We start from the raw sequence: 12,489 nt of genomic DNA, 5'->3' as shown, positions 1-12,489 counted from the left end.
AAACACAAGGTTTCAAACACATTTCAGGTTTCAGGAAGGTTGCCCTGGCTTAAACTGTTCAAGTCACCCGTGAGTCTGTGCACCCTCTCCAGCCCTGGCAGAGTACTTGGGCAGGGTGAGCAGAGCACTGTGGAAGACATCAGGAGCAAAGTCAACTATGAGACAGGCTCTCTGGGTGCTTAGAACTCAGTGGGGTGCTTAGAAATCAATGCAGCACTTGACTGTACACTGAACTATCCACCGAAAGCTTACAATACTAGATTTTAACTGGTGCACACACACACACATTTTTTTTTTTTTTTAAACTGGCTCTGGGGCTTTTGCATTGAGCTACATCCGCTACATCCTCAGCTATTTTTAATTTTTTTTGTTTTTATTTTTGAGAAAGAATCTCACTAAGTCACTAAGTTGCCTAGGCCATGCCTGAAATATGATTCTCCTGCCAGCCTCCCAGAGTGCTGGGATTACAGCCATGCACCACCATGCTCTGGCTAGTCATCATGAAACGTTTGATGACAACAAAATTAAATAGTGCATGCCAAAATCATTTACCACTTGAGCCTTTTAGGTTTCCAACTTAGAAACGTGGATATGAGAAAAAAGTTTTCACAGAATCTTCAGCTTTTGGAAAAATAAAGTATCATTATTCTTTATGTTGTTACAAATAGATAGCTATTAAGTAACTTAATCACGACTAATGCTAGCTTCAGAAGTATCTTGTGCTGATTATTTCATGCATATTCAGGAAAAAAACATTAGAAGACTAATTAAACACCGGCAATTTGTTATTCTCATTTCATGGCTGAGAAGATCAAAGCATTCATCTCATATGCAGATTTAACAGTACTGAATATTGACTTAACACCAAATTATATCTATGATATAATACTCATTATTCAAGACAGATATAAAACCTAACTCATTTAATAGTCTAAATTATGTTTATCTTTAAAAAATGAAAAATTCATAACATGAAGCAAACGAGTAGGTTAGGGCCATAACTTTCATTAAGCAACTGTCATGCAAAAGCAATATGCAGGGAAGTGGTTGAGGAGCCTCGGAGGAGAGCAACAATGGATGCTACGGGAAAGAGGGATAATAAATTCTTTCTGACACTTCTACTTTTATGTTCTCTTCTTTATTTTTGTATTATCAATAAAACAATAGGTTTGATTTGTCTGAATTTGTACTTTATTTTAACTAAACTACATGGTATGAATGTTAAATGTTACTCATTTTTATGATTATATGTTAAGCCACACAAATACTTACATTGTTCATTTTGCAAACAAGTTGGTTTTGTTCTTCATTTTTTTTTCTAAGCTCAGTTTCCAGGTCTAATATTTTAATTTGCAAAGCTCTCTCTCTAGATGACATTTTCTCTATTTCTTCAGAAACCTGTAATTGTTATTAAGAGAGTAAAGTAACTAAATGTGTTTATAAAATACAGCTTGAAGTGTTGGCATAATCACACTGTACTTTTTTCCCAAATAGATATTAATTTCATGTCAGATGACTGAGAAATGTTTAAAAATATTCTACCTCAAAGAAGCACAAATAGGATAAATATCTATACTTGTATTTACAGTGTAAGTATAAGAAAAATTAGCTTATGACAAAAGAGGTGTACACCCTGTCACTGCTTTATGAATCAGGATTTTTCACCAACAACATAATTGGAACATACTACAACTAACTACCTTTTTCAATAGTATTTATATTTATCATGGTGCCCAGAGTAGCAGTGGAATACTAAAAGTTGTTATACACTGATTATACATTTGGATAGAGGGTATGATGTACATGTTACACACAAGCACTCACAGATTGGCTTTTCACTCACTTATTTCCAAAGTGGCTTGAATTTGAATTTTCACATCTGTCTGTTTACTTTAACAGAAAGCATTGTTTGGCTATATTCCTCAAGGATTTGGGTTATGTGGGAACACATTTGTAAAAATGAGGGGTGGAGGCCACAAGGATGACAGTGGAGGCTGTCACTGATCCAGGAGCAGGAACTAGTGGGAAAGAGTACTATCTACCCTAACCTTATGGACTCAGTTCTAAGTTATTACAAAGCGACTTAATATAAGATTTCTTCTGTGTAACATGTCAAAGGTGACTGAGTGATGGCTGCTAGCAGGACCTAAGCTGTAGGGGAAAGGGACCCCAGGACAATCATCCGTGCCCCTGACACTGCCCCAGTGTGGACAACAGTGAGGGAGCAGTGATGGTCCTCCCTGGGAAGAAACCAGAAAGTCCATGCTCTGTCGCAGCGCGAGAAAGGGCAGGACAGACAGGCCTCTAGAGCCTTGGGTTCTTTGGGGAAGGAATCTGAGTGCCCTTTGTAATTTCAACGCCCACTTAATTTAAGGTAAAAATCACCACTTGGTATTTTTTTTCCCAAAATTGGTGGGGCTGAAAAGTCTGCAATTACATTTCTATCACTGGCAATATACTTCATTATTTGACTTTTATTTAATGACGTATCTCTGAAATTCAGCTTACAGTGCCCAAGAGTTTTAAAAAAATCAAAATATATATGTGACATGTGATGTAAGAGTCACTTTTCAAGGATATCAGATTTTATCTTTCATCAAATTAACATTAATGGGCCTGAGGAGCACCATAGAAGAGGATTTGGAAAGAAAAATTAAGGATTTGGTTTTAGACAAGGGAAGTCTGAGATGTCTGTTCTGAGGAGAGATGCCAAGTGGAACTGGGTTCTGGTCAGGGGAGAGGTCTGGGTAGAGATGTACATTGGAGTCCATCAGGTAGTGATGATCAAGTTTTAGTGTCATTTGTCCTATGAGAAAACTTATCATCTGCTTTTATGAAAAAATTTAAAGTTCAGAGGAATAATCTGTCCAAGGGCTGGGTACTCTACGTCAGAGGCAGAATTCAAATCTAATTCTTGTTGGACTCCAAAGCCCACTTTTCACCCTTTTAAGATTAGATTTTCAAACTGTCTGAGAAATTTACTCCCTCTTTAAGGTCTTTTTGAATCAATTTCCTTCACCTCCAACTTGAGATAATTACTCCTCTTGATGCATATGGAAGGGAGCACACTTTCCGTTACAGCTTCTATATGTGCGATGATGGTTGCTGGTTCTCGTTTCACTCTCTACTGTAAAAGTGAGGACTTTCTATATTCACCTTTCAAATCCTAGCACAGTGCCTGACACACAAGGAGGCGCTGAGTAAAGCTGAAAACTAACCCAATGAATTTAACTAGAATTTAATTCTTACATGTATCTATGCAACAAATTTGTCAACAAGAACTTGAGTTTTACAATGCAGTAGATCCTCATCAAAACCTCAATTTGTAGTTACATGCACATTCAACTTATTAATGTATTTTAAAAAGGGGAGGGAGTCAGGAAGGAGGTTACACCTTCAAAGTATTTTCCATCTCTGCCTTTTACCTTACCGCATCACCACTTATTTGGTGAAGTAACTCTGTTTTGCTCTAAAGAAAAAGTAGGTAAAAAACCAAAATGGAACTGTTCCCTTTACCCTGTCATCAGGATAAAAACAGTAACTGTAGGTCTGAATACTCGCTGTTTAAAAAATAGGACTCAGGGGGCTGGGGATTTAGCTCAGCGGCATAAGTGCCTGCCCTGCAAGCAGGCAGTCGTGAGTTTGATCCCCAGTACTGATAAAAAGGAAAAAGACAAAAAAAAAAAAAAAAAAAAAAAACTCCAGTGAATTTATGAAAAAGTTTCTAAATAAAGGCCATCTGTACCTTTTGTTTGCCTTCTTCTAAAGCAGCTTCCAGTTGCCTGGCCAGTGCTGAATATTCTGCAGATTTCTCTTTAAGCTTCAGATTGCTGTGCTTCAGACATTCTTCTTGGGTTGCCAGCTTCTTCTCAAGTTCTTTATTCTCTGCATCCATCTGTTCTAATTTTCTTTTTACAGAAAATATATACTTTAAAATTATAGTGTGTAGGGAAAAAATATAGCAACAATTTTAAGTAAATTTAATACTTACTGTTTAAGGTTTTCACACTTCAACTGAATAAGATAATTTTCTTCCTCAATAGAAAGCTTTGTCAGAAGACTATGATTTCCATCAACCTAAAAGAAAAAAATTTTGTTGCTTTTTTTAATAATCAACTCTGAAGAAATCTACATATTTTATCATTAGAACAACCACAAAGACCAAGATTATATAAATATTACTTCTACACAGAAAGGCACCAAGAAATGATATGTAGTTAAAATATAGTTTCTTAAATTCTTGGTTAGTTTTTAAAAATTATACTGTTTATGTAGGAAAATCATCAACTAAAATTTTTTCTGAGTAATGATAATTAAAATACTCTGGGCAATTCTTTATTGAAAAAAGCTGTTTTATTAAGTTAAAATATGAAAAATTTAAAAAAAATATTAATTATTGAATATTGGGGGTTTCTCAGGCTTTTGTTTCATTTAAAAATATTGGTATACAATATTTGTGATGTTGTTAACTAAAACTAAAAACCATGTTCTTGTAAGAATCAAAATAAGCAAATCAACAAAAGCCACGCTTGTCCTTGCCAAGACAAAATACTCTTCCTATTGCTTCAAAAATATGTAAATAGCTAAAGAAGCTTCATCATCATCATCATCATCATCATCATCATCACAGACCTTTTCTTTTATGTTAAACTAGTAATTTAGGTAACTTGACATTTTCCTACAAAATCTCTTGTTGGGAAATTAAATTAACCAAAAGGTTGCCTACAAGTTTTTTTTTTTTTTAAAGATGCACTTTAAAATAAAGATGCAGATTATATTTGGAAGACAAAAAATTAATTTTTCCTAAAACTGGCTTGCAAGTAAAGAAAAACAATGGCTACCATCCTCGGACATACATATTTCTTTGAGAAAAAAATTGATTCAAAAGTATTTATTAAGTGCTTTAAGAGGACACACCCAATCCCTATTCTGATGGGTTAAAAAAAAGTATATACTGAAAAAATTGTTTGAAAATAATCTAAATAGGATTGATGCACAATTCTACTTAAAATATATTCTGATGGGTATAAGATAAATTACAATAATTCACCATAACTGGTGAATCAAAAACATGTTATCACAGCTTTGCTCCTTTTCTCACACTATTACCAACTCTCTGGTGTCTAATTATAGATTAGCCAGAAATAACCCAATAAGCCATTTAAATATCTAATTTGTCACCATCAAATACTACAAAAATAGCCTGCAAAACACTATTACACTATCTGCATAGAAATAATGTTACATCCACTGATGCAGGTAGAAACAAAACAAAACAAATTCAACCCCTGAAGTGAGTGCCCTCAAATAGTGAAGTCATTCCAGGCATTCCTCCAACACATGCTGTAGAACTCAGTGACCACTGGACACCTGGCCCTGCAGCTCCCTAATGGTGCACGTCTGCTCCGCACACTTCGCCTGGCAGCGCTGCAAGCTCTCCTGACTCTCCTGAAGCCTCTGTTCGGCCGCCGTCAAGGAATCTCGGACTTGCACTACCTCCTGCAGATGAGACTCCATCTGGCCTCTCATCTGAGTTGTGGCATTAGGGGAAATAAGCGCAAAATCACAATTTCAGCATGTAGAGTCTTACTATCTTAAATACTATATATGCTTGTTACATAACAAGTATTTTAGGCTTAGTGGTGTCAAAACTATTCATCCAAATAAATATGAATGAGTATTAATTTAGATTTTGCTACATGAGTACAAGTAACTAAAAACTAGGTTGGTCTTTAGTTTTCAAAAACTTTGTTCAGCAAATAAATATGGTAGTTTTAGCACGCAGCACATGGTGAGATGTTAAACCTACTTCGGAAAGCAAGCTTTTTGAAGTTTGTTATTATATGCAAGAATAGATATTATTACTAATGAAGTTGGTACACTAGTTTCCCACTGTCCACCCTCAGGTCTAATATAACCATCAACTTCTGTCACTTAATATTATAACTCAGATATTGAACTAAATTAAAACAGCTCTGCCCCATGCATGCTGGCTTAAATTGGCTTACTATATACTACATCAAGACAGCTAACATCATCAGTTTTCATTGGACCATATTTCATCATTTTTATCATGAAAATATCTTTCTAACTTTAATCACCCTGCCTGCTATAGCTCTTCACTGTGGCACTTTTGCAATATAAAGCAAACTTAACAAATGATTGTATTGCTAGTTTTTTTTTTTTTTAAAGCCAGACATGACATTTATTATGTTCAAAAGCAGGAAAAACAAGAGAGAGAATCTTTCCCTGAGACAGGGAACAACTACAGTTTCTGCACAGTGTCTGCCAATCCTGATCATAAAATATAAAACCAGGACAAAGCATGCCTTTGTGTTTAACAGTCCATGAGAAAACCAGGAGACTTAAAGAATTTCATTTAAAAATTTTTTTTCTGGTTGTAGACCAGTAAGTAAAAATTGTGACCTCACAGTGGCTGGAAATCACAGGGTCCTATCTTTTCATCTTTGGAGCAGGTTTTACACATGGGCTTCTTATGGTGCTATCTAGGATACGAGGAAATGTGCATTGAAATGTCTTATAGGAAAGAGGCCAGAAAACATGAGATGTGTCTTCTCTGGTCTGCTAAGCTAAAAATGAGTGAAAAATAATTCTAAGGAAGTAATACGCTGCACGCTCGATGGGCATCTGTGTCTGGTAGTATGCCTGCTCTGACACTTTCTTCACAGTGATGCTTCACTCTTTTTTCAATCCCAAGCAGAGGGTGTCCCAGCGATGATAACCTTATTATACGCAGTTGGAACGGAACACTAATATCCCTTGACCTCTCCAGCCAGGGGTCAGCTTCCGACAACTTTCACTGCTTCCTTACCAAAACATGACATTCCAAAAAGGGATGCGGTTTCAGTGAAAAACTTAGAAATATTCACAAAAACATCATTACTTGCCAGTACTGGCATTGCCTTCATTCTGTTGCAACAGGGTGAATGAAAAGAAATGGTGGCTTATTTTTTAAGATATCATTTTTCTTCCAAAAGTGCATGTAGCAGAGAATATTTACTTTGTAATGTTTTAAACACCAAAGATTTATAATCAGAAAAAAAGGTGGCTAACGAATCTCAGTGATAATCAATTTTTTAAGTTTAAATGTTTTTGTATCAGAAAATTAAACATTTACGCCATGCATCAAAATTTCTTTTAAAAAAGTGAAAAAGTATCCACATAAACAACTTTTCAAGGTTGGAAGAAATATTACTTCCTCAGATGAGAGAAAAAGAAAACTTCTACAGAAATTGAAAATGGACCACTCCTACACATGAACCAGAAAAAAATTACTGAAATGAAAGAATTTTATAATATTCATAAAATTAAAAATTATTTTATTGTTTGAAATTTCAAGCTTACCATCTCTAATTTTTTATTTTTGGTTTCTGTTATTAGGTTATTTTCATGTAGCAAATTTTCATATTTGCTTTTTACTATTTCAGCTGCTTCTTGCAACTTTTGTACCTGAAAGTAAAATATATTGTTAGAGCACCATAGATTATGTTATTATTAGAGCTACAGCATGGAAAAAACCTAAAAAGTAAAGTTTTTATTTTAAATAAACCATGTTAATCCCTACCAATGTCATCATGTTTATCTAATGTTATTCCTTCTTTAAATATGGAATCACTCAGTGCTCTACTCTAATCCATAATCCTTTTGTGATTTACCTGTTTTCTGCCAATAATAGTTATAAATTTGTTACTTAAGCTCTGGGCTATAGAGATCTTTATCTGCAGGCAAGTGCCACTTCAAGGAATCAGTCTCTGATCCAAAATGGTTTTCATTCTGGTAATTTTTCTTGTCATTTTGAAATCTCCAAAAATGTGAGTACTTTTATATAAGTTCTAGCAGTTAGAATATGGTATCTAAGCTACAGCATTTTTGCTGTGGGATTATTCCTGAACAATCAGGTGAAAAGACTCAGATGACCCTCTTAATAACAGACCCAAAGTCTTCCAAACTAACTGAATGTCTCATCTCCATTTTCCTATCAATCCATTGAGATACAGCCCTTTCCTATTTGCCTAGATTTTGCTCCAACTTAAGCTTTTACCCTTAGTTCACTATTCCTTTTTGATTTCTGGTGATCTGGGAACTGAACCTCAGGGCCTTTTGCATGCCACATATAGCCCCATCCCCAACCTGTCACTACTCTTTAATTCAAAGTCTCTTCCAATGAAATTGAGATTTTTTTTTTGTACTGGGGTGTAACACACGACCTAGCATTTACCAGGCAGGTGCTCATGCTGCTGAGCTAAATCCCCGGCCTGAAATCGAAACCTTTAATGACCAGTTTGTTTCTCATCATGTATCTGTGTAAGTCTCATTTTTTTTTTCCATAAGTTTTTCTTGAACACTACATTTCTAAAACATTCAGCTTTTCTATAAATTGTTATGAATATATGCTCTATTTTATATGCTATCATGTTTTCTCTGTAGGTCTTTCATGTGACTAAATCTGAACTATACTTTCTTTATTGGGAAAAGGGATATACTGGTATTTAAAGGCCCAAGCGGAAAGTCATTATTCTAACAATACAATTAAGCATAAAGGATGACAAAAAGTATAACCAATATTAAGATTTTACATTAAGATTTCACATTATACCCACATAATTAATACTAAATCTAGTTAAGAAATTATAATTTATACACAGGCAGGTTTCAATTGGGAATTGTCAGAATTACCTTTTTATAAAGCTATTTGGGATCTTAAGATATGTTTCAGGGCCTAAGGATGTAGGTCAGTGATAAAACACGTCCCTAGCATGTACAAGGCCCTGGCTTTGGTCCCTAACAAAGCAAAAGCAAACAAAAACATGTATGCTTGGGATATATTATATTACAAAATGATAGTCTACCTTTTTCAGTTCTGTTTATTTGAATCATAAACAAATACGATGCCTTAAATAATATACAAATTTTGACAAACATTAATATGCACACAGTGGTCACCTGAGCTTTATATATTTCAATAAGGTCTTTCTGCCGTTTTTCTATTTCTTGCAGTTCTAAGAGTTCATTTTCAACAGAAACAACTTCGTCTTGCAAAGCAGTAAGTGTGGTCTACAAAAAAATGGAGAACAGATTTTATAAATCATTAGGATGCATTACATTCCAGTCTTACAGAATTATAAAAACATAATTCATCAACAAAAGTAACAAAACAATTATTTTTATTACATACAATTATCATCTAAAATTTAAAATGCTTGAAAAGTTACAGAATAACACTTGTGAACAAATTTAATTCAGATTTACACAGCACATTACATTTTTTAAAAAAACTTTTAAAACTCACCGAACAAAGAGGACTAAGAACATAGCCTACTGTCCTGGAGAGAAAGAGTCAATAATTGCTGCCCTAACAGTTAATCCAAAATTTTATTCCGAAAATTTTTTTGGAACTGTTTTACTCCGAAACAGTTATTCCAAAATTTTACAGTTTCAACCAAAATTATAAAGAGTTGGGATATACTCATTGAAGAATAGAAAACAATATAATTTTGAAAGGAATACTAGGCAGAAAATATCAGTGTTTACTAGTTATTAAAAAGAAACAATTCAAGTATTAAACATGAATACAGAGAATGATAGAGAAAAAAGGATACACAAAAATTATACTTAGTTCACTGGTACCTTAGCTGACCAACTTAATTCATTCTATGGTTCAATAAAAGACAGCCACATTCCTGTTCACATAAAAAAGATGGCCAAGGTCTCACCTGTCACCAGTACATAGTTCACAAACAAAAACAAAATTTTGCCAAATGCTTCTGTCTGAAACCCACATTGTTTGCAAACAAAAACCTCTGTAAATGATGGTACCACTGTATATGGTAAAAACTGGATTTTTTGTTTGTGAGTTTTACTGGAAATTAAACACAAGATTTTTACACCAAGCTATACCTTTGGTCTTACCTATTTTTATTTTGAGACAAAGACTTGCTAAGTTGCTAAACTACCCAGGCTGGGCTCAAACTTGGTATCCTCTTGCCTCAGCCCCTGGTGTATTGGGGTTACAGGCAAGAACTCCACACCCACCTAAAGACTGGACTTTTAAGTCAATAGAGAAAACATAGGTCAATAAATAGATGATAAAAGATAACTATTTAACTATTAGAAAAAAATAGGTTAACTACATCTGCTTCAATCCAACATTAATGAAGTAAAAGGTGCATTAAAGATTAAATGTAAAAAAATCAACACTTTTGAAGATTCCAGGCAAAACAGTATTTGATTTCAGAATAGTAGAAACTCTACCAAGCATAATTTTTTTTAAATATCAAATTTTAAATGTCTGAGATTTTACCCCTCAGCAGGTTTACCATTTAGCCTCCTGGTTCCATGAATGCTAACAGAAGACACAATGCTAGCAGCATTCCATGAATGCAGTCTCTGGTCTCCTGTGCCAAGGACAGAGGACTTGATACTTACAGTGCTAAGAATAAGCAACACTGCCAGCATTTGGATCAACCTGTTGAATCCTCACAAGGGACAATAGCTTTGACCATGAGATGCAGTATGAGACAGCGAAAATGAATTTAGGAAACATAAATCTCTTAGGCAGTGGAGAAGGCGAGGGTAGATGCAAGGAAAATGCAGAGGAGTCATGACAGCAGCGAGGGAGGGATGGTGGGACCTGAGGTGGAACCGGGGGTGCTGCTGAGAAGGGATCAGATTTTGGATTTATTTGAGGCACATTTGCTGACAAAGTTTACAGTTCCCCGAAGTTTATCCTCTAGTCTTTCTTAATCATTTTTCATCTCATCCTTTACTTCACACCCCACTTCCTGTATGAGTGTCTTTATGAAGCACCTTTTATGAAGTGTATAAAAAATATGGTGAATCTTCTGCCAACTGGCATGCAACAGGAAAGAAGGCTCGTAACAACATTACAGGATGTCTTCATCCACCTTCATCACCAGATGTGGCACTAAGAGACTTCTGGCTCCTCCCGAGTCAAAATGACCATGGAGGAAATGTTTTGAATGGATTCAGGACATATCAAAGCAGCCTCGACAGTGTATCTAAAGACACAGAAAGGTCCTCCAGAACTGCTTCAGAAAGAAGTAAGAATCACGGGATCAGTGTGTTGGAATCAAGGGAGAGTATTTTGAGGGGAGATTAGTGACAGTGTGTTTTTTATCATAATAACTTTTTAAAATTTAAACACTCACTTCATTTTTAATCATACCTTACATACAATTCTATTTCTCAAAATTTATTCTAAGAAAAGAAGTATGCAAAAAAGACTCAAACTACCTACAAACAAAACAAAAACAAACCGTGAACAGTAACTGCAAGTTGCGTATGTTATAATCAATATCAAAACTTATATATGTTGAAATAGTAGTTTTACATGTCTTTTAATTGTGAGATTGAGTTATTTTTTAAAAATTTTCCTCGAGCAATTTTATTTTTCTTTTCTAAGTTTCCAAATAAAACTTTATATGCCTCCAAATAAACTTTTGTTATTTTTAATAGAAGGCCTTCCAAGCAATTATCAGTAAGCTATTTTTCATTTAAAACTTTAAAATTTAAAACTATTCCAAAGTTATTGGAACAAAATATAGACATCTAGGCAATTTTCCACTATAAATAACATGTGTATAACATAACTATTCTCCTTAAACTAAACTCCAGGAGATAATGTATTAAAATGCATGTTTCTGGATTACAAATAGAGTAATATGCAAAGAAACAAACTTGAACTCAATGACTTTTGTAATCTATTAATGTAAGGTAATTTCATTATCATGTGATTAAAATCTATTATTAGTGAAATATACTTCTAGTTCTTTCTCTTGGAAAGATATAAAAATTACAAAAATAAAATTGCTTCCTCTTTCCAGACAAGCAAAGACAAGCATTCATTCAGAACTGATGGAGCACAAGCTGTGTACGCTACCGCTGGACACTTGACTCTCAAAGTTGGTGGCTTACAAGCAGCGCTTCATCCTCACTGAGAAGACCCTGAGAGGAAGCAGCATTTGAACTGCACTTTACAGGAAAGAAAGGGTGTAGAGGCTGAGAAGGACAGCATTCTGAAGTGTGAAAACTGGGAAATTATAGAGGTAGATAAGGAAGCCAGCAAACAACTGCAGGAAATAATCAGTGCTCATAATCATTGGCGAGAGCTCAGGATAAGCTTGAAGTCTTCCCTGCAACTTGATGGGGTCATGGGTCTAAGTAAGTGAAAGATTCAAGTTATATGGGACTTCAGGAAGTCTCTTTAAAGGAAAAAAGGATAGAAGGAAATGGGAGTGAGGGAAAGGGAAAGAAGAAAAGAAAGGGGAGGAGAGGGGAAGAGGAGGGAGAAGGAGAGGGAGAGGAAGAATTCTAGAACTGTTAATTTTTTTTTTTTTGGTAAGTTTCTACTACATCCTAGCAAAGTTCACATAATGTAAAAGATGACAGAATTATAATTCTGCAATTATAAAATACAAACAAGATTGCATCTAGTATTTTTCCTTCCTT

At 34.8% G+C, this 12,489-nt stretch overlaps 1 protein-coding gene across 6 annotated transcripts in view; it reads right to left on the bottom strand.

Moving 5' to 3' along the window:
- Nucleotides 1–12,489, bottom strand: part of Odf2l (outer dense fiber of sperm tails 2 like) — a 52,196-nt gene that overhangs the window by 9,829 nt on the left and 29,878 nt on the right. For 4 of the 6 annotated variants that reach the window (XM_003479058.5, XM_063257290.1, XM_063257284.1 and 1 more), the window contains exons 11-16: nucleotides 8,965–9,075; nucleotides 7,366–7,470; nucleotides 5,371–5,529; nucleotides 3,992–4,077; nucleotides 3,746–3,908; nucleotides 1,273–1,398 (exon numbers count right to left, since the gene is read on the bottom strand). In XM_003479058.5, the coding sequence (XP_003479106.2) occupies nucleotides 1,273–1,398; nucleotides 3,746–3,908; nucleotides 3,992–4,077; nucleotides 5,371–5,529; nucleotides 7,366–7,470; nucleotides 8,965–9,075 (750 nt within the window). The remainder of the gene's footprint in view (nucleotides 1–1,272; nucleotides 1,399–3,745; nucleotides 3,909–3,991; nucleotides 4,078–5,370; nucleotides 5,530–7,365; nucleotides 7,471–8,964; nucleotides 9,076–12,489) is intronic. The other 2 variants (XM_063257303.1, XM_063257296.1) reach the window with 1 other exon arrangement.

The sequence above is a fragment of the Cavia porcellus genome, unplaced genomic scaffold (assembly GCF_034190915.1).
Source record: "Cavia porcellus strain 051 isolate PalLab524CR breed Dunkin Hartley unplaced genomic scaffold, mCavPor4.1 scaffold_1, whole genome shotgun sequence".
Classification (NCBI taxonomy): Eukaryota; Metazoa; Chordata; class Mammalia; order Rodentia; family Caviidae; genus Cavia; species Cavia porcellus.
The sequence above is the reverse complement of the archived record's forward strand: the minus strand, read 5'-3'. Positions and strand labels throughout refer to the sequence as shown.